Source organism: Phaenicophaeus curvirostris, chromosome 16, assembly GCF_032191515.1.
Source record: "Phaenicophaeus curvirostris isolate KB17595 chromosome 16, BPBGC_Pcur_1.0, whole genome shotgun sequence".
NCBI classification, from domain to species: domain Eukaryota; kingdom Metazoa; phylum Chordata; class Aves; order Cuculiformes; family Cuculidae; genus Phaenicophaeus; species Phaenicophaeus curvirostris.
In genome coordinates this window covers 5,643,726-5,666,585 of record NC_091407.1, presented here as the reverse complement: position 1 = coordinate 5,666,585, position 22,860 = coordinate 5,643,726, and the positions used below count along the sequence as shown (strand labels likewise).

Genomic DNA, 22,860 nt, shown 5'->3' with positions numbered 1-22,860 from the left:
AAGACTGACTCAGCAGAAGCAAACTTGTTGAAAGAAAATGGCTCTGACCATAACCCTACAGGCTCTGAAAGCTTCGTCTCTTGGACCACAGAAGCTGCTTATGGGCATTTGAGTGTTTTCTGCTTCATATTCAGTGCCTAGAAGTGCTGGCTGTAAATCTCTGTCTGGGTCTTTGAGCATTTCAAAAGTGAGTGGGTGGATTCTACAGTAGCAGAGTGCTTTTTTCCTTTTTTTTTTTCTTTTTTCTTCCCTGTCTTTCTTAAAGAAGTCTGACCAATTTCACATATTTTTTTTCCATAAACGCCAGCGCCTCGCTCTTGCCCTGCCACAGTCTGTCCCCACCAACCCCAGTTTCCTCTGTTCCTTGTATGCAAGCCAAGTAGTTTGGGGACAAAAGCTTCATTGTATGTTTGGTTACATTGTCATGTCTCTGTCCTCGTTTTTTTAACTACTAGAATAGGACTTTCTTTGTAATCAGTATGTGATTCTTGTCTCTTCTCCTTTGCCCTCATTATCCCACCCCATTTTCTGTCTGTATGTTAGAAAGAAATACGTTTATCATGTGTCTCAGTGTCCTCTAACATTTGTTCTGTTGAGGTTGCCTGTGGTGTTTGGGGCAACTGAATGTTAATTCTGCATTGCCAGCAGATGGAGACAAATTCTATTTTGAATGGTTTCATGGAGGTAGGACCTTGGTATTTCGATTATGATTTAATTATGGAAGAGTGGAAGCTTCTTAAGTTTGAGTCTAATAACAAGTAGTTGGGTATATTTGGGAGTTCAGGTGCGTGTACATGCGAGCTCTTTTGCACCCATAAATGGTGTTGCCTCTCATGTCATAAATCATGGAGACTGAGGCCAAGGTAGGGGAATCGCTTTGGTCAGGTGTTTCTGGTTTTGGGGTTTTTTTTCTTCCTGTCAGGTCCCTAGTGGTAGAATCTGAGAAGCCACTCGCTTCTTCAACATGTGCGGGGAAAAAAACAATATGAAGCGAGATTAAGTGCTTTTTTTGCCTTTTTGCAACTTGGCATGCTTCATGTCATTGTGACTAAATATGGAACAAATAGGGCTTGTCAGGCAAGATGCTGATACTTCTGTCATGGTCAGAACAGGCGTATATTGTACTACAGCACTGTTACAAGCTTAAGCTGCTAATGAACAGAACTGCAAAGGCTGTCATCTGGCATCATCAATTCTGAAAGCAAAATTGATATTGTTTTATCAGTTTCTTTAAACATGTACAATTGTTTGGTTTTACGTCTCCATCCTAGCTACTTACTGTCAAAGCAGTGTCTTTATTTGAAAGTTTCTTACTGCTTCCCTTCAAAATGCCAAGTCTTTCTAACATGTAACTGTATTTCAAGAGCTCCTGAACTTCTTCAGTTGCTGAGCTCTGAGCCTATTTGCAGTTAAAGCAACTGCGCTGAGTTACTCGTATGCAGCCAGACTAGATTCTGCCTTGTGCTTAGAGGTGCCCCTGCTTCTTGGTACAGAAAAAAGCATGGCCAGCACAGGAGGCTGTAAAAGGCATCTGTCTTAATGTAGTGATCCTTAATATGCAGAATATTCATGGTCCATCGCTAGAGTATCAGTCTAATTTCATTATTATTGATGTATTATTATTATTGAAGGTCGCTGCACTGTTGAAAATTTCTAGTGTTGATTAACTGCTTGTTTAAAAGAAAATTAAATGTCATCATTAATGGAAAGTAGTGGTTCCTGAGAGGGAAGTAAGGGCCTTGCAAATACGGGCAAAACCTTACTACTATGTCCATAGCTATTTTTAGATCTGTGCACAGGGAATTGTATGGAACACTTCCAGTAATACTTCAAATACTAACAGCCTCTGAAGCCTTGGATGTGGGAAGACTCTGGAAAATGTTTTAAAGACCCTTTCTTTTATATTGATTTGCCATTCTCTGGGTGTTTTGAGGTGTGGGGAAATGTATCTGTTTAGTTAAATATCTAAGCAAGGTTTTATGCCAGTATTGTGGCAACTAAGTGCCAGGGGTCCATGCTTCGGATCATTTTGAGTTCTAGCAAAATCTAGTTGTGCAGTATCTTAATGATGGAAGCTATTCTTTCAAGCAGGACCAGCCATAGAAAGCTGTGTGATGGGTCAAACGCTTGTCAGGTGTTCTTTAATACTTTATGCTATTGGAGAGAAATAACAGCCAGAAATGTCATGAATTATGATTTTTTTTTTTCAAAAACAATGCAAATCTAAAAGTGTTAGGGAATAGCAATTTGTTACTGTACCTACCTGAAGTAGGTCTCAACCATGGATTAAAGCCCTCTATACTAAATGCTCTGTGGAAAAATAAAAGAATTCCTGCCACAAGCTGCTCTTGGCTTTAGGTTATAACAAAATGCAACAGCTGGATGAAATGTAGCCTGCATGGGATTTGGAGAATAAGTTGGAAAGTAATGAGCAGATCATACATAATAAATAAGTGGATAACAAGAAATTGATATGCCTACCATATGGGAACTGAGAGGGATGCTGAATTAGAAGAGCTGTGCTACTGGCTGTTCTAGTACTCCATAAAGTGAATTCCCAGCTCTCTACAATTTTTCCTTTTTTTAATTTTTTTTTTCTTTAAAGATAAAATACTTAGGGCAACATAACTTCAAAAGTTTGTAAGATGTACTGTGCATTGATGCGCTTCATTAATGCCCTCCTGTCTATGGGTACCAAAAGGCTGAAAATCAGACTTTGTGTGGTCATTCTTTTTAACCTTTAGGTTCTTGGATGTAGATTAAAAAGCTGTGTATTTTTATGGTACCATGTAAGGCTGCTTGTAGGAGGTTTTGGTTTTCGCCTTAGGATGCCAATAAATCTTGGCTATTTTTGGTGTAGATAAGGTGAATGAGAGAAACAGCTTCATAGATAGAACTCCCATGTTTAAAATTCATTACATGAATTTGCATCTTGCCTAATCATTGCTATTTTTCTGGTTGAAAGATTTATTTTTTTTTAATCCTTGTATTTTATAAGAACAAACCTTTTTTTGTCTTTACCTCTTGGTAATTGAGCCTATTACAGAACTGTATGGGTGTCCCAGAAGACTTACAGGATAAATACTGTACTCATCCTTGTCTGTCTCCATACACATGTGGTAGCAGTTATAGTTTGATGTCTTACCTTCAGCAATAGCACTGAAACACAAAATCTAATGTTCTTAGACTGGAAAAGTCCTTTTGGCTCTCGACTCTTGAGAATAAATGCCACCCTGCTTCTGGAAAGAAGCTTTAATTTTATTATGCATAAAATAATTAGGAAAAATACTCAGTATATCTGTCTTTGCAGAATTGTTGTTCTAAACACTAATTAGTGCTACTCTAAATCTTGCAGGACTGTATTGAATATAAGGATTTGTTCAGAGCGAGTACAGCTGTAATTAATCTTTGCATTCCCATCAAGAAATGCTGGCACATGCTGTGAGAAACAAGGAAGAAAACTTTCAGTTCAAGCTGTCTGAGCCAGTACCCAACTGCAGCTAAAAACCACTGGAGTAATCTCTTTATCCCTTTCTAGCGTGCAGGAAAGTTCTGGGCAGAGATAAATCCAACCCAGCCTTAGCTTTTGATTTTGCTGTTTCATTTTGTGTTCAGAAAATTTCTGATGGATATCAATAATACAATAGACTTCAAAATTGTTAACTAGTATGTCTGTAGATTGCCAGTAATGAGAATGTATTCCAGAAACCTTAGGTAGTTAAGTACATTTCAAGATGGGTTTGTTTTATGACTAAGGGAGTGTAATAAAAAGTTTCTACTGAAATTTGGTTAAAGCAAGAGAGAGCTCATATGTTAATTAATGAGCATATGCATAGGTTAAAACCATGGTAGCACAAGGACAACTTTTATTCTAGTTGCAACAAAATTCCTGTATTGTGCAGAGATAGATGTATGTTAATTTTTATCTGTTTACACTGAAGTGTAGAAATGATCAAAGAATATTGTTCCTAGTGGAAGGATTCCATTTGTCAGACTGTTTTCAGCCCTTCAATCTCAAAGATGTAACTGAAATGGGGACTGCTATATTTGTGTGCCTGTTATATGGGGTTTCAAAGTTTTTAGTGTGTTAATGCAATGCACAGTCCTTTAACACAGCTCAGCCAGTCCTTGCTGGATCCTCAAGAAAAGAGAGGGCTCCTGCTGCTTACTGTGTGCTATATTAGCAGTTTTCTGACCCTATGGCTACTTTTGGGAAATGAGGCAAAACAAAAAACAGGCACCGCAAAAGAGAGAGGTGAATGGTTTTGTTAAGCCCATCTTCCTGACACAGCTCACTCTGTGCTCAGAAGAGCAATGCTGACAACGCACTTCAGAAAGTTCCAGTTTTACAAGTCAGCCTTTTGCACCTCTTTTCTGTGTTCTCTGTAGTAATTCAGCTTTCTTTCATATTGGTACCAGTGGCCTTCTCCACCTAGGATCGGGGCGGTGAGCAAGGGTGGTCTCTGATGTCTTTCAAAATTCTCTAAAATATTCCCTTGAGGAAAAACAGTAAGAGGTTCAGGCTTGATTTTTATTTTTTTTTAAGAGACTGCTGAATTTAATAGGATAATGGCTAATGACTGCTTCCAAGCTTTCCTGAATATCCTAGTTTATAGTAAGCTATGTAGGATTAAGAACAAATTACAAGCACAGATGAAAAAATACGTGAAACATTAAAAATTAGGTCTGTTTTTAGGAGGAAGTCTTACTGGCATATCTTCTGGATTTTTTTGCTTTAGACAACAGATATTTGAAGTGCTTCTTAACTTGTCACACTGACAGTGAGTTGTTTAATATGCCCATGTTCTTTTAAAGACAAGCAGGACAAGGCAGAAAGCTGATAAGTAATGCAGGCAGGATAGTTAGACAGCAATAACTTGCTCAGTTGGCTATGTTGTATTTTTGCTAGCCATCTGAATCTTGATCCTTTTGCACTGACCTGAAAAGACTGTAAATTTCTTTAACCCGCTCTTCTGTTACCTTCCCCTGCTCCTGCTGTCTCCCTAACAAACTTGCTCTGCCTCGAAGCATTGAGTATTTTACCCCATGTGTCATGCAAGGATGGAGCTTAAATTGGGCTGTAGTTCTGTGATTGAGTAATTGTAGTGAGCGATAGGAAATGATGATTTTGGAGTTCTGCTTTGCACCATGCCTGCCATTTGAAGTCTAGGCTCCGTTTCACAGGTATTGAGTGTAGAGGAGGAGGTAGTGAGCAGAGGTGAGGGGCAAGGAACACAGTATTAGAGTTTTGAGTTTGTGAAACGATAGCTGCGCAACAGTGGAAGTTTTCATGGGTGAGATGACTTAAGGATGCGTCTGAACATAACACTGTTGGAGAAAATCTTTCAAGGTTCCATACTGCTACAAACCCATCAGCTGGTAGTTGAACACTAATGGAAGAAGCAGAGCTGTTGTCTTCTTGAAGATCCTTCTCAGAGAAGAGAGAGGCTAGCTCAGTACTCTGCTTCTCTTTTTTTCTGAACCTGCACTGGCTGGGGAGGGCTTCTGTTACAAAGGCAGAAGGTGGTGCAGTCTCCACCTTCTCATTAGTTTGCAGCTATACTTAACGCGGCTCTGTGGTGTAAACGTATTTTGCTCTATTATTGACTTAGTATTTGAGGGAGGGAAGGAAAACTTCTTGGAAACATCATGCAAGATTTTCTGTTTGAGAAAGTGGAAAACATATTGCTCTGAGAAGTAATTTATTGACACCTTTCAAATGTCTCCTCTGTATACAACACAGATTCCTGCAGTTCAGACTGTGGCAGACTTGTGCTTCACTTGGCTTCACTCCTGAACAAACTGTTGGTGTGTGTCCTTAGAAGGTCTGCTCTCCACCCTGCCCCAAAGCCTCTTAATTTGACTTGCTTTTCTTAATATTCACCCAATTATTTTTTGAAAAACTCAGTAAAATCTCAAACTGAAAAAAAAAGGTGGACCTCTTTCTCATTTAATTCCATCTTTGAATTCTCTTTCATCTTTGATCCATCAGTTTTAGTCTGGTTGGAGTACAGTGCTGAATCAGTAATGATATTAAATGTGGATTTGTTGGACAGGAAGCAAAAGAACCACCTGTCATATCTTCTTTGTCCCAGTCCAGCACATGCATTCTAAGTTGCAAGGAGTTCAGGTGGCCATCCATGTGGCTGGACTCTTTTGTCCTCTGCAGTTCAGTAAGATGTGTCAGGGGCTTTAAGTTTATTTCAGATCACCAAGGGTTGGTTAAAGTTTGCTATCACTCTCATCTGCTGGACTCAACATAGTGTTGTCGCTGGCACTGAGGCAGGAGAGATGAGGTTATAGGGAGGGCAGTCACTTCTTGGATGAAACGCTCTCACAGACCCAAAATACAGCCATGAACTAATGAAATAAGTGTTCTTGGTGTATGACATTCAACAAATCAATCACCAGTGATCTAGGAGATATACAGCTGCAAATGAAGTTCAGACTTCATAGAAGACAGTGCCAGTGCAAGTGAGTGAACATGAGATGTTGAGTAGCTTCTCGGTGAGAAGAGCAAGCTAGTATACATTGTGAAATTCCAATCATTTGAAAAGTCACTGGGAAAGTGAGTGTAACAGCTGGCAAAAACATTGCACTTCATAGCTCAAAGTTCATCAGTCTCTTAGAGTTAACAAATACCGTGTTATTAATGAAAAAAGGGATTTGTTTCTAGGGCAAGTGATGTTTTGAAAATCAGACGTTTAAACTGGCTTGAGGAATCCCTTAGACTTTGCAAGTTCTCTGTAGCTGAGCCTGCTGAGTGCTGAGGTAATGGGTATGGTGGAAAACTTCAGGGTAACCTACACAAGGAGGAATTTTTTTTTTTTTTTCTTTTCCACTCTGCTGCCTACATGCTTGGTTTTATGGGAATCAAGCTGTTACATAGCTCACCTGAGCACAACTAAGACTTAACTTGCATTTTACTTCAGTCTGATTTCCACCTGAAACCTAGCTTTCAAATATTGAGCAGTGTTCTGAATCTTGCAAGGCCATCATTTCAGTCTGAGTTGCATCTAAAAATGTCTTGGTTGTGTAGACGCAGACAAAATGAGTGGTTTTGATATTTTTTTTTTTTAAATAAATTGTGAGGGATGAATTACTCTTTCCAATCCTTACAGTCACCTTAACAGACGTAGACAAACTTCAGTGAAGCCTGAGCTGTTTTTCCCACAGCAAGTGGAGCACTGGGTCACAATGCAACAAATGCTTTGGTACAAGTGGAGTAGGAAGCATCATTCTATGAGATACTCAAGGATGTGCCTGTTGTAAATGCATTCAAGTTGCTTAGCTTTCCAGCTGGCCACTTGTCATGGAGAAGTCCAAGCTCAACATCCTCTCATGGCTGGTGTTAGCGGTTTTTTTCAGCCCACAAGATCCAAGATATCCTTCCCATCCCATGATCTGATAAGATTTGAAAGGAACCTCACTGGTAAACTTGTGATTTAGTCTTCATCAGATAGCCAGCACTGCTGACTTACATTAATTCATAAGGTAGTATTCTTTGTCTATTCTAGTTCTGCAGATGTCTTCTGTAAACAAAGTAAGTTTCGGGTTTGCATACTGAGATGCTGAAAACAAAGCAATGGACTAGGGTCACATAATAATGTGATTGTGCATAGTTCCTGGCGATTTGTAAAAACATCCAGTTGCTTCTAAATACTGATGTATTAGTTGAAAATGCCCTTTTTTTTCATGGCAGCTGCTTACTAAGAATAAATGGGGTAATTTGCTAGTGATTGGCTAGAATCTTGGATCTATCCTCGCATTTACAGCTTGGGACTCTATTTTAACTGTGGCAAGATTGCTGCTTTCAGTTGCCTTCTCTTGTGTGGTTTAGCAGACTGTGCTTGGAATAAGAAGTTGAGCTGGCGTGCATTAGTTCAGCTTCATGGACAACTTCTGGTGTTTGAGATGAAAGGGTTCTGGCAGCAGTTTTAGACAATGTATTCGCTTAGACAGTTGGCAGGGAAACAGGAAGGAATTCTTTCATGGGATGCTTATGGCTTGTCCACTCGTGCCAGGAGGAGTGTTTGTGAGTTGAGCACACTGCTGATGCTGGATACAGTAATCAGACTTTGTTGTTTAATCATAATCATTATTTTTCCATATGAATTTGGTATATATCCCTTGCATCTACTCCTTGAACCTTGCTATCTGCTAGTCAGGTCACTGAAATGTTATATCACTGTAGCCAACATGCATGTCTGGTTGAGCGTTTCTGTAGAACTTAAAAAGGAAAAAGCATTAACTTACCTCTCTCATATTGTACTGTGTATCTTTGCCTTTTGTGAGTGGCCAGTTTTCTTTCTGTGCTGCTTGCACCTGCTTTTCTTCCGATCTTTGCAGATCTGTGATGCAGGAATAGCTGTAAGTAGGAGTAAAACCAAAATTACTGGAATTTATGTTTATTTTTTTGAAGCTTGTAGCGTAGGATGAGACTGCCTTAGTCTGCTAAAAGAAAATTCCTTTATTTCTTGAAACACAGTTGCTAGTGTGCGTATTTGAGATAAATGGACAAAATTGTTAACATAGTATTGAGTAATTTATCTCCTCTACATCCTGTTGATGTAGAAACACCTAGAGTTTTAAGAAAAGCATGTAACTTTTTTTTTTTTTTCCTTACAGCTCATTAAGAAAGAGTTGCTGGGAAAAGCTAAGACTTGTAGGAGTTGCCCTTCAGCATGAGAACTCTGCCTCTGTCAGAAGTGTTGTTTAGGTGTAAGGCTAAAATTTTACAGTCATGAGGATCTGCAATTCTTATCACGGATGTGGGAGTTCATATTAGCCTAGACATTTTTGGAAAAATTAAATATATTTATCACATTGTTTTTCTTCATGTACTGTAAAGCATACAGGTGAGCCAGTGTGTTGTGTAGGATGGGTTTATAGAAAGGCATCCTGACTTGGATGAACAGATTTTTGCATTGACCGTTTGTACTGAGCTGGTAAAGAATGAGTTTTAAAAATATTTTTAAAATTTAACATCCGATACCTATGCTGTATGACTAGGCAGTAGAAAGAAGAGGTAGTTTTTAGAAGAAGCTTGGAACCAAGCAGTGCTTTTCTGTAGTTGGTATGTTTGTAGGGTACAGATAGCAACAACTTGGATAAGCACTGGAGTCTCTGGGCGGGAGCCAGTAGCTCAGTCTGTTGTTAAGGAGGAAGTTAAATAATGTTAGAGAGATTTGATAGTTAGAATTCCGTATGGCTTAAATAAGAAGTAGTTGGTCTCTGCATTAGAACTTGTGTTTGAATGAAAAATTAATGTTTCTCTTAGGTAAATAAATTCCAGTGCCCAGACAGGATGTAGAATATCTGTAGAACAAAATTATAGTGTAGAAGGGGTATCAGTGTTTCAGGGCAATTTGGGTTTCCTCAACATCCTTCTGAGTGAATTCTTAACAAGCAGAGACTTGCTTTTCTCCTTGGAAAATAACATTTAATTCATCAGCTGTTACAGAGGAGAGAACTCGCTTTGAGCTGTGTGTATGTATCCATGCCCTGTTACCAGTGAGGCTGAACAGAAGTGCAGATTAGGAAGTTAATCTGTTGAAGGAGCCTGCAGGTGGAGGCGAGGGGTGGTGGTGTTTATTTACAGTTGCCTCTCAGGACTTTTAACCCTAGGATCTTCAGGATTAGTAAAGGACTACTACTTGCCTTGGACAAAACCAGAAGTGGAGCTGTGTCTTATGTTCGCTTCCTGAGGTGATATGGATTATGGTGACAAGATGTTACCCTGCTTGTTATGTTCAGTAGGCCTCACTAAGAAAAGTGTTCCCTGTATGTCTCTCTGCTAGGAAGGTTTTGGAGGCTGATCTAATGTCTGCAACGTTTCCAAATGCTGGTCTGGTTACTTTATCCTTCTGTGCTTGTTACCTTGCTCTTCCATGAGGCCTCTGCTTTTATGAAACATTTGAAATTATAATATTCAAACCCTTTACAATCAGGAGGTGATCAACATCCCAGGAAACATGGAAAAAATGAAGTCTTGGGTTTTGTCTGGAAAACAAAGATTTTACTTGAAATTTAACATTGCAAGGTAGCATCAGCGTTGCATTCTGTTAGTGTGTGTCTTTGTCAGTCCAAGGGGAGTAGTCCCTTATAGAAACGCCAGCTTTAGATCAAACTGTCAGTGCTTTAAGTCAATCTCATTAATGTATTTGAGATGTCAGAGGTTAAAGGCTGGGAGATTCCCAAACTTGTTTCTGGGGTCTCCTGGATTTCCTGTGTTAGTCTGTCCTGCTGCTGCATGTTTTACAACATCAGAGTGGAGAGTGGGATACAAACACCACTGTTCTTATTTGGACTCAGCTGCAGTCTGTGGCAGCTACTTGCAGTTTCCATTTCTCCGTGTGTTTAGCTGTATTTGTGGGAATCTTGTTAAATCTATATTATATGCTTCCTTGAAGTATAACGTTTCCTTCCTGTGCAGTTTAATTCATCATCGGAAACAAGCCAAGACTGACAGGTCTACCTTAAATTGTGCACTCTAAATTTAGTAGCTAGAGACTGAATGGTCAGGAAGGGCTGAATTAATATTATGTCAAAAAGGCCTTGGGACAAGGAAAGGAAAAAAGCCAGTTTGGAACACAGGGTCCCCTTTCAAGTCTCAGCGCAGGGCAGAATTTAGAGGAACTGCTTTTCAGAGGGAAAAGTTTGAAATGAGCCTGTATTTTAGGGAACTGGACAATAGGACGCTTATCGTTTATGATCTAAGCAACTGTCACTTTGAATAAGCAGCTGAGGGTTAAAGTTGAAAAATTCTGGCCTTGCAGAACTTTTCTTCTTAACTGAGTTTCTGTGGGTATTTTAAAGTGTTCTGCATACGATCTGTTGTGGTTTTATTTCATGAAATGAATACTGCTTGGGAATTCTGCCCAAGTGTTTTCTGCCTGCTTTTTACAATGAGGATATAAATGGCAAAAGAAGTGAAGCCAGGTTAGTTGTCGTATTTATTTAGGGAGAATTCTCATGTGCTACAAACCCAGCCTGAACTGACAGAGATATTAAATTCAATTAGTTATTTCTGTGGTGACTTATTTGGCACTAATGTTAAATGACATTCGTATAATACAAAATATATAGAATGAAATTAAATAAACATTTCTTAATTTTATGGCTTCTGCCCCTTGAGAATGCTGTGTTCAAAATAATCTATGATATAAAAGAGCCTGAGACTACTATTTCAGGAAGCAAGAGTATATATTTACATTTTACTTTTCCTCCCTTTCTCTTCCACCCATCAGTTTTTAAGCAAATTGGTAAAGCCACAGAAAACACTTCAGACTTTATACTACAGGGTTTTTTTAAATGTTTTTTTTAAAAAATAATGCAGTAGTGATGCTGCATTGTGGAACTTGTGGGCTCATTTTAGGCCTTCTGTTTGTGTTTCTTGATTCCCCCAGTTCCCAGATGTGCAGTGACTCATCCTGCTGAACAATGGGAACAGCATCTCTTATTCCTTCACTTGGTCCCAGTTGACAAAACTGTTGCTCAGAGGATATGTATTGCAGAGGGAGAAGAGATTAGCAGTGAGAGAATGAATCATCCAAGCTTTTGTGGTAACTCGTGTGGTGAGCAAGAAGTTAAGGAAGACTTATGGTCTCTACTATGCTCTTGTTTACTATAAAGGACTATCTGAATTATGTTATTTGCCTTGAATGGAAAAATGACCATGATGAACGATTCTAACTATGTGTGTTTATTTATAGATGTACATATATACACGTGTATATACACATGTATATACATGTGCATATTTGTATGTCTGTATGTCCAAAACATGAGATACCTTTGCATAAATAATAATTTCTTAATGGAATTCCAAATTGCATTTGAATGCAGTTTTGTATAAAGCTAAATAAATTTAACTTCCAGTTCTAATTAGCATTGCTATCTGTGTTCCCTGGATGACAATGAAAAATTCAAAGCTAAACGATTGTAGTCCCAACACCTGGAATTTCCATATTTTCCTCATTTAAATACATTGCAAGTTATTCATCAAGTTGGTTGGAGCACTCTGCAGTTGTTCTGTGCTGCCTGCTTGATGAACTGGAATACCCCACACACTTCCCAGAAGCAACCAACACTTCTGTGAATCAGCCTAAGATGTAGAGTGCGGTTACTTGAGAAGCCTTTGGAGCAGGATCTGAATCCACCCTTCCATATGCCGTAACACAGGACTTAATCAGGGAATCATCTTTAAAGCAGGAGGTTGTGAACGTGCAGTGTGGGTTCGAGGTGGCTTTTTTGGCTGGTGTTTTGGTTGGTGTGGGGTTTTTGGTTTTTTTTTTTTATCCCTTCAGCTTTGTGTGCTTTAATGTTTCCAGCATTTCTTAACTTCAGACACTCTGGACCCTGTTGGGGATTTGTTGTTTTGACTGGGAACAGATATTTTGACTTAAGTACTGGATGTCTTTGAATTCTGTGCTAGGAGAGAATGTTTGGGCATCTTCAGATCTGTCAGACCTTGTATATGGTGTTCACACCTGTTCCAGCAACCTGACTTGACTATCCTGCTGTCCAAGTGTCTTGCAATTGCTGTTTAAGACTTCCCAGAATGAAGAGTTTGACTTAATTGGAATGTTAGCAAGAGCCGTATAAGAAACCGGAGAGGTCTGGTTTCTGTAAGTCACTGCAGAAATGAACGCGTATTTTTTTCATTAATCAGATTTTCTTCTTACCTTCTTATAAATGTGCAAAATGTTAAACTGATTGTGTGGGGCAGGAAATGGGGGAGGCACAAGCCATAAATCAGGTAAACGTGCTTGTATGTCCCAGCAGTTTACGTGCATACAGCTGTTTCCTGCTCTCGGCGTAGGAGGGTGCATAGACAAGGCAAGGACTATTAAAGCAACTGTGTAGAAAAATAAGAACAACTTGTATCTGAGATGGCCCATTTCCAGTCTTGTTGCACATCTGAAGGCATCGTGTAGGACAAAGCACGATAGATAGAGAAAGGGATTGGATTTCTTTATAGCCCAAAATGGTCACTGAAGCTCTCACATCTCCTAAATATGACTAATGCTGTACAGGAAGACCTTTTCTCTTATTCATGCGGTCTATGATATCTGTGATCCAACAGAGTGCCAAAAAATACAGGAAATTACTTTCACCTTATGAAAATTCATGACTGTAAGGAAGCTCTTGGAGCAATTGTTCTTTGGAAACTTCCCCCCACCAAAAGTGGTATCTTTTGTGATACATGGTAGCTTTTTAAAAATATGTGCTCTCTCCCCTTTATGAAAAGGCACCTCCAGTTTCAAATGTTAGGAAATAATAAGCTACGACTCACTTTTATCTATGCCTTATGCTGAAAGTATGTACTTGTGAGGAACACTGAATCCTCTGGTCGCCGGTTGATTCTTCAAAATCAACTGTTGTGGTGGCATCTGTTTACAGTTGTACCAGAGGGGAAGAATTTTATCCTCCTGTCTCATGCCTATGGTGCAGAGGAGAATATATGGTTTAAGAATTTATATTGCTCTTGGAATCTGAGGTGTTATTTTGAGAATGTTCTCGTTCTGTATTAGTGACTTGGTGAGGGCAGCTACTGTCAGCTTGGTCATCACTGACACAGCCCAGATTTGTAATAGCTATTATAGGATGTGGTTTGCTGCCTGAAATTATTAAGAGGCAGCATGATATTGCATTTCATTGTTCTTATGACATAGCTACAGCAGCAAAGTACATGTCCTAAACAATGAAGAATGCTTTCTTACCAAACAGATCATCTTCGTCTGAAGAAATGAAAGGGAGGTGCTTGAAGGAGAACAGACTTCTGCCAGATATAGGTTTGCTCCAGAAGTAAAGTCTGTATCAGTATGAAAACAATTTTATTCCTTCTAAGAAGTGTGTGTAGTGCTTCTTGTATCACTAATGGGAAGTGACACTTAATTTGAGTTTGGTATACAAGCAAGGTTGTTTCTAAATAAATAAACAAAAATCTCCTGTAAAACCTCTTACATGTTTTCACGCAAGAATAGATTTTCTTTGTAAATATGACCTGTATACCTGTCAATATAACTGCTAAAGATTTTGTACAAGATCAGAAAATCCATTATTAAAACACTTGAGCCTAGAAGGGAAGCTATCTGCAGAAGAGAAAAGCCTTCAGAATGTTCCTTTTTCTTTTTTTGACAGGCAAGTCTAGCTTAAATTATCACAAATTGTGGGGAACACAAGTCTTTCACTTTTCTAAAGGCATGCCAGCCAGTCTAGGATGTGCTTTTGTTCACTGTTATGAATATTAAACAAAATACACTGGCTTCTACCAAATGTGTTTCACTTGTACTCCCATCCGTTGTCAATTTGGTGCATTCATCATACAAGTGGGGAAAAAAATTCTTCAAGCCAAAGCAAAGGACTGACTTTAAAACAATTCCTTTTCGTTGTAAAGATTCACTAGATGTCTTTGAGAATTTATTCAGCTCTCCCATTTTTCTAGAACTAATAGAGAATTAAAATGCTGCCTTGCCTAAGTCAGTAATGTATTATGGCAAGCCCACTTCATAATCATTATCAGCAGTTTATGTGAATTAAGCTATGCAATCCTTCTGTTGTTGGTGTTCCTGAAGCATATCGGGATGTTGTCCAAGCTTCCACATCTGATATTGCTACATTAGACTTCCCTGCGTGCTGGAAAGTGAGAACATGATTGGATTTGCTATCCTAGAAACAAACTTAGTCCCCGTCTTTTTCCTTTTCCCCAGGGTGAATCAGTGAAGTACTTCTTGGATAACCTGGATCGGATCGGTCAGCTGGTAAGACATGTCTTCTCTTTCTGAATCAAAAGAGCTCAGAGAGGTAGTGGAAGAGATAATGCTTTACTGAACACTACCTAAATGACAGTAATGCTGTGGCTAAGAATTTCACAATGATAAAATAGACTTCAGCATGAAAATGGGGAGATCTTCTGTAGCTCTTTACCAGTATGATGAGATAAATGGTCAATAGTCCGTTATTTTAAAGTTAAATATTCATTCTTCTCTTTATAACAAAAAAAAAAACATGGCTCTTGCTGATTTTTTTTCCCATTGCTTCAATATTTTGACATTAGCCAGCTTTTTTGAAGGACTTGCTTGATACTCTTCTCCTTTCTTTTACAGAATTATTTCCCGAGCAAACAAGATATTTTGCTGGCTAGAAAAGCCACCAAGGGAATAGTAGAGCATGATTTCATCATTAAAAAAATACCCTTCAAGATGGTGGATGTAGGTGGACAGAGATCTCAGCGTCAAAAGTGGTTCCAGTGCTTTGATGGAATAACTTCAATTTTGTTTATGGTCTCCTCCAGTGAATATGATCAGGTTCTCATGGAAGACAGGCGCACAAATAGACTTGTGGAGTCCATGAATATCTTTGAGACAATAGTCAATAACAAGCTTTTCTTTAATGTTTCTATTATCCTATTCCTCAATAAGATGGATCTTCTTGTAGACAAGGTAAAGACTGTCAGCATTAAGAAGTATTTCTCGGACTTCAAAGGCGACCCTCACAGGCTAGAAGATGTTCAACGTTACCTAGTGCAGTGCTTTGACAGGAAGAGGAGAAACCGTAGTAAGCCGCTCTTCCATCACTTCACCACTGCCATAGACACTGAAAACATCCGCTTTGTGTTTCATGCTGTGAAGGACACGATCCTTCAAGAGAATCTGAAGGATATTATGTTGCAGTGAAGGAGAGCAGCCCGTGTTCTGTTAAAATTTGCTGGAAGGTTAGATCAAAATTTTTATGCTTTCTTTATGGCCCTTGCATGTGGTGTAAGACCCATGCTAATTACTTGGCTCAGGAATGCTGTAAACTAGCCAGTCCAAACAGGGGAGCTGTAGGCCGAAGGAGTCAAATGTTGATGTTAGCTACTGAATCATTTGGACTAGAAACACTACTGAAACGTGGCCATTATAGGTTCTGTACCTGGTTCAGAACGGTGAATAACACAACCACCTTCTGCCTTCATAGAAAAAAGAAATCTCTGACAAACTGTGTATGGAAGACATGTTTTAAATGATTATGCTCATTTTTGATACACTAGTCGTACAAACTGACTTTTTCTTGTAGTTTGGAGGTGCTGAATCTATCACACTAATCTAAATGTAATGAGATTGATAGCCATGCTGGAGAACATTGAAGTTCTGCTCTTAATCCTTAGGAGTAGAACCAGATCTTGTGTGCTTGTTCAGCTTTGCCAAGGATCTGGAATCCGTTTATCAAGGTGGATGAGGCAAAAGTCTAAAATTGTATAAGGAAACACTTGTTGTAGTAAATTGGACAGGAAGCTAAGGCCTCACTAATATGGAAAGGGTTTATTTTGCACTTTGTGTAAAGGATATTACGTCATGGGGAATCTGATTTCCTTGGTGGAGCAGCCTGTGCTTGAGCACCTGGCTCTGTATCCGAATAGTGGGTGCTTGAGTGAGATTTATTAATGCTTCATGGAAATTCAGCACTGTTCTCACACCCACACTTGTGAAGGTTCAATATCTCCTGTGACAGGGCTTTATCTATATTGAAAAATTTGAGAGCTGATTAAACTCTTAAGAAAAGGTTTTGGTAGTACAGCAGCTGCTTGATTAGCTCCCAACAGCTGACTTTATAGGAAGACTGAACACCCTGGAGATCCCAGTTTTGCAGCTGCACTGATGTATTTGGACAGCAAGACCTTGCTGTAAAATTAGCCTTTAATCTGTGTCTTAATGGGATCTTTAGCCTATAGTAATGCACATGTAATTCTGAGTACAGTCAAGTTTGGAGTTGCCCGTTTTGGGCAGTGCTTTGTGCATAAAATTGCAAGGGGCTATGAATAATGTTGATATGAACTGTTAATTTCCTAGTTTTCTATCTGTGTCTATCAGGTGCCTTTTTTCTGTACAGACATATTGGATCTTTTCCACTACAGTGGGTTAGTACAAGATCTGCCTGTAGAAGAAACTGAAGAACTGCCTTATATATCAACATTGTAGTGCTATCCTTTAGGTAATTTTCAAACGTAGTTTACTGTGCAATTTTTGTCATAGTTTTTATCCAAGAATAAAACCTGAAGGGCTGTTTGTACCCATAAAAAGTCAACAGATTCCCTGGAGTTCTTATCCCCTCTGAGGCTGTAATGGCATCTCAAAACAAGCAACATTTTGCTTCAGCTGGTACTCCCATGAGAAATGTGGTCAAAAAAAGTCCTGTTCCGTTGTCCTTTCATGTTAATTTGGATAAAATCTGGAATCCTTCCCCTGTGAAGCTTGCAGATGTTCATATCAGTGGTTTTGTATAGTTTCCTAGTGTAGCAGTCTTTTGGCTTTTTTTTCCTGCAGGCTTCAGAGTGGAAAAGACGTGACCGTTTCAGTGCTGTCTATGTAACACGCACGATCTCAAGGTTAAGAAGTAAGTGAAAAGTTGCAGGTGGAAATATCAAACTTAAATTTGAGCAAATTTAAATAGGAATTAGCTTCCTTGTAACTAGTCTTGGTTTTGCCAGGACCAACTCTGTCCTTTAAATATTTATTCATTTTTAACTTTGAAGGGGAAAAATGTTATGTGACTCCAAGATTCAGATTCAGGTAGGGGGAAACTCTTAAGATAATTATGTTTGAAAAGGTCAGTGTTTCAATAGAGTAATGCAAATGAGTTTACTGATCATGTAAGGTTCCTTTCTCTAAGCTAGCTCAGTTGTTTGGCTGAAGACTATTTTTAAAGTTTTCAAAAATTCTTGGAGTACTTGGTAATGATTTCTGCTTCACACGAGAAACTGGGAAAGAGGAGGCAGTTGTGGGCTGACCTGACTTCTAAGTTGACTTGATGTTATTTCCTAGTTTGCTGTGAGCTTTATTCTTTCACTAAATTTTCTGGATGGGTTAATATTATGCTTCTCAAATGAGTTAAACATTCCCTTTCAACTGTTTTTGGTTTGTTTGTTTTTTTTTCTCAAGAATTACCTCAGTTTTATGTCTGAATCTACTGTAGTTTTACCAGGGAGGCATAGCATGGAATTTCCTGTTCTGTTTTTTCTCTTTGTGCTCATCCTTAGTTTTGTATCCTTAGTCACCTTATGGATTTAAAACTGAGCAGAGCTAAAAATGAAACTTGGATTTTAAGTAACTTAATCTGCACCTGGAAAAGAAACAGTGTGAGATATCTTACTGAGCTGTCAGACATGGGGGTTTGTATGCTATGGCAGTTTTGCACACTGAATCAGAGTTTTAAGGAACCAGCTTGATCACTGCAGGCCCGTTATTGCCTTTCCTTTTATTGATAAAATGGGCCAAAGCATGATGCTGCAGACCGCAGATGAAAATCAGCAGTTTGGCTCTGTAGGCTCTGTTGAACTTTGGTAGTGATTGTTGACACCAGGAACTCAAGATCAGGAAACTTCTTGCACAAGTCAAGCCTTTCTCAAATTTCCTAGGGATCTGGCCCATAAGTAAAATGGACTTTTCAGGTTTTTTTTTCAAGTAGCAATTTTCTCTGCAAAAATACACTCCACTTCTTGCCACAACTTGTGTTTGGTTTTTTTTTTATGGGGTAACTTTTAGTATAATAAAGCCAGAAAATCATGTTAAAGTAAATAAGTTAATTACTAAAGCAAAACTTAGATAAGATAGATCATACAAACATCTCAGGATAGGCTTGGTTGATTTCTTAGTCCTTTCAGAAGAAACAAATAAAGAATTTTAAGTGACATCCTGGAGAACTTCGCAGGTAAACACAGCTGGAGAGAACATCTTTTTTTTTTTTTGTAAACTTTATAGGCTCATTGTTCGTTTGGCCAGTCAGGAAATGGGTCACAGGCAGGATGATGATCAGATGGAGACAGTGAACAAAGCCTTTTGCTGTGCCTTCTCTGACACTGCAGGGCAATGAACAGTGATGGGGTGTTGCAAACGGGTTGTCTCTCACAAGGACAAAGAGAGGAAGCGCTTGCAGCGTGTGCTTGCGGGAGAGACATGTAGTCTTGCAGTTTAAGTAGAAAAACTAACTAAATGGGAGTGATTTATCAGATACTACCTTGTTGTCTTCGCTAATACAGCTTGTCAGTACCATTCCTTCAGACTGCAGTGCTGTCATTGTCTGAACAATTCTTAGATGGTATTAGAAGGTGACACAGTGAATTGAAATTTAAAAGGAAAAAGTGACATATTTAATAGACAGTTGTCACTTTTTGAAGGATTAAATAGTTCTTAATGTTGAAAATTAATTTTCAACATTTATGGAATGGAAGCTACCGGCTACTCGACTTTACACTACAACACAAAAATATAGAATCATAGAATAACCAGGTTGGAAGAGACCCACCGGATCATCAAGTCCAACCATTCCTATCAAACACTATATTTTTGTTTGATATAAAGAATTGCTTTTATTTTATTTAATATGGCAGCTTATAGATTATTTGACTTATCCACTTTATTATTTTTAAATACTGCTGTGTAAAACCTAGAACTAGGCATGTTACAATTATGAAGAAGCTCCAAAAGATGACCGTTAACCGGCTTTCTGAGCCAAATAAAGCCTGAACCTCAGCCAAGCAGACAGTGGAGAAACTAAAGGGGAAAAAAAAGCGGTAGTGAAATGGAATAGGCAGAGGCCTTCTGCAGACAAAAATGTAATTCCGCTAGAAAAGCTCAAGTAGGTCTTGGTATGAAAAACAGGGCATTTGGAAAGTGTGTCCTATCTTGTTCACAGGTCATCGCTCCATCCGTCCCTGGGTACGGTCCTGATTACTGTAATCTGCAAAGAACTGTTGATTTAAGGAAATTAAAAGAATGAGCATGGGAGCACTGAAGAAACTAGCAATGTTCTTTAGTGACAGGCAACTAGATGGTCCTGTTGGAAAGCAAGCCCTTTGCTGCTTTTTAGATCACTGTCATTGTGGATATTAACTTCATGTTTTGGAGTCTTTTCTGTGTATGTATCTCCCTAGCTCTGCTGGGAAAGAAGAGCATTCTGCTGCACGGAACTACAGGATTTCTGTAAAAGGCCCCTCAGATTTTCAGGTAGTGAGTTTTGACACCTGACGTAGCTTTGTTTGTGTCATCAAATTTTCAGGAGCTTATTGGGCTGATAGACAAGTTGATATGCTTGAGACACAACATGCTATGCAATAACACCGCCAGACACTGCAGCTTGTCCTGTAAGCCAGACACTGATCTCTTGTGATGAGAACTGTTTCTTCCTGTAGGTTGTAGCCTCTTTTTTATATAATTTTTCTGGTATAAAATCACGTGGTGTAGTCAGGGGTTTCAGTGTAGCACTGCCAACTCTTTACCTCAGAAAACTTTTAATTCTGTAACACAGGAAGGTGGTGGGTAAGGTGTTTCAGTAGCAGCCATAAAACATCTGTGCCTACTTCTGTAAATGGTTTTTTAACAGATTTCTTGGGAGCATCTGTTATGGGACAGGAAGACTGGCATGGTCTGGGCCAGACTTGGGCTGAATTAATATTGACTCCACACACTGCTAGATGAGGGCTGTCTAGCCTAGTGAGGAAGCAATTAGCAAGACAATACAAGACCTAGTGCTTTTTAATATTAGCTGGTTTGTGATTAGCTGGGGTGATCTCTGCTTTGTGCTGTGAAGTGGGCACTTCTTTGTTTTAACACTAATCTTTTTATACATAGATGGAAATGAGTAAAGCCAGGATATTTGGAGCTAAAACTGCTTCTCTGCTAACCAGGTGGTGCTATCTCTTTGCTCATCTTGGTGGTTGGACAGTTTAGCTCACTTCTTACATTTTTATCTTTCTAATGGCATTTGGAAAGCAATGTTGAAGTTTATGTGTCGATATGCTTGTTTTCTTATTGGGTGGGGAGTATGGAGGTACTAGATTGTCAGTGCTAGTGGTTCTGTGCCTGGCTTGGTGAACTGTATCACAACAGTCTGGCTCTTGGCATATGTCTGGAGGTTATATCTTCTATCCAATGTGAAAATACTCAGACAGAACAAAAGAACAGCACTGACTTCCAAGGTGGGCATTCTGGTGAAAAAGCCAAAGTATGTTGGAAGGGAGCAAGGGAGGGGAGCTATTTTCTAAACAGATCCCAAAAGCTGGTGGTATTTGAAAACTGACTGTATTGAAGTGAAATGCCATCTGTGGTGACCTCAAAAGCTTTGAGTGACTTCAGAAGCACGTGGCTGAGAGTTAGCGGCAGCAGGCTGGCTGGGCTGGCCCTGCTGCAGCTGCACACCCTTCCGTTGTGAATGTCTCTTCATCTGTTCAGAACTGAGTGTAAAACTCAGTTCCTTCTAAAACATTATATGCAGATCTCCGGCCAGAGAGCGTGTCTTAATTCTTTCTAACAGCAACTTAACCTTTCTTTTAAGATACCAGAACATTGCATTTTGAGGGAATGGTTAGGTAAGAGACTGTTTCCATTATTCAAATAAAAACTACAAGTGATGGACAGCAAAATATTTGGAGAAATAGGGCCTGAGAGCATCTTGTGATGGAAGTATCAGATTTGGAACAGCACTGCTTCTCTGCCAATACTTCCTATCAATCTGTTGTGCTGAGCTTGTGTGCAGGTGGTTGGGCACAAAAGCTGAGAGAAGATAGCGGGGAGAAGGGGGATGTCGAAGAGAAGTTGTCTTTTGGTAGTTCAGGAGACTTGGAAAGCATGCTTGGTGGGCTTAGGTTTGAAAACGTGGCCAAACTCCCGTTCACATTGAAGCCATTAAATGTCTTTAGGCTAATGAGCATTTTGCCAGTGAACGGGCTTCATTATCTGACATGTGTAATGAGCTTGAATTGATGATACATGTTAAAACAGTGTTTCTGAAGACTCCACTTAACAAAATGGCTAGTATTTATTGCTCTTGTGATGAGTTGTCTTGTTTATGGAATTGACGAGTATGAAAGCAAACTAACAAAACACAAAGTTATCTCATGACACAATCATGTAGCTAGGAAGCCAATTAATGTTATCTTTTATTCTGCAATTTACTTGCTCTCTGGTGCCTATGCATTGTAACACACATACTATGCAATAACATTCTTTTTTTAAACCAATTCACTGCATTGGGCAAGAAAGGCCTGAGTGTAGCCTTAATTTTCTAACGTTTCAGAGGAAAGTACTTTCAAAACAGTGATGAACTAAAAGAAGGTGAAAAATGCAGTAAGTAAAAGCACAGTTCCAGACTGCTCACGTAAGTGTCTTTCTAGCACCAAAACAGCATCCACAATAGAAGCAGCTACTTGCTGTAATAGTTTCAATTTATGAAAACTGTGTACTAGATAAAATTATATTGTGATGTGTAAAAAGTGTATTTTATAGCTTTGGTGACTTAGTTTACTGTTTTGTATATATGAATTTTATAAATCTATTAAAACTTGACTTGTTATACTGTTCTTCATGGGTTTTATCTTTCAACAGTTGGGTGACATTTTTTGCCTTATTAAAAATATTTCTGCAAGGAAGCTGCTTTTTGAAAGAAATAGACCGTGGACTGCATGAAACAGCAGCAATAAAATCTTGTTCTGTAATCTTAACATATCTCCCACCTCTCCAGTTCTGGTCTGAGTCATTCTTCCTGAGTGTGTCCAGGAATTGAAGGCTGGTAAAACGTTAACCTTCATAAAACTTCCAGCTTATTTGTCTGTAGCATTTCAGTAGCTGACTCAGGTTTTAGCACTGGCGGGAAGTGGAAGGGGAGACGTAGCTACAGTTTGTGCTTATGTGTTTTAAACTCAGCAAGAGAAGGTAATTAAGCCTGTTGAGTTGGCAACGTGTGTTAGAGATTCCTCTTGTGCTGTGTAGCATCTGATAATAGCCATGGGAACTGTATTTGCTGCTTTTCCAGTGCCAGTCCCCTCTGTTGGACCTGCTCACTTGTGTGCTGTGGCATCTCTGTACAGCCATGCAGAACCAT

General features: G+C 39.1%; 1 protein-coding gene across 1 annotated transcript in view; it reads left to right on the top strand.

The window, feature by feature from the left end:
• Positions 1–22,339, top strand: part of GNA12 (G protein subunit alpha 12) — a 37,812-nt gene extending 15,473 nt beyond the window's left edge. The window contains exons 3-4 of the mRNA XM_069870516.1: positions 14,715–14,765; positions 15,111–22,339. Of these exons, the coding sequence (XP_069726617.1) occupies positions 14,715–14,765; positions 15,111–15,680 (621 nt within the window). The 3' untranslated portion in view covers positions 15,681–22,339. The remainder of the gene's footprint in view (positions 1–14,714; positions 14,766–15,110) is intronic.
• Positions 22,340–22,860: the final 521 nt, after the last annotated feature.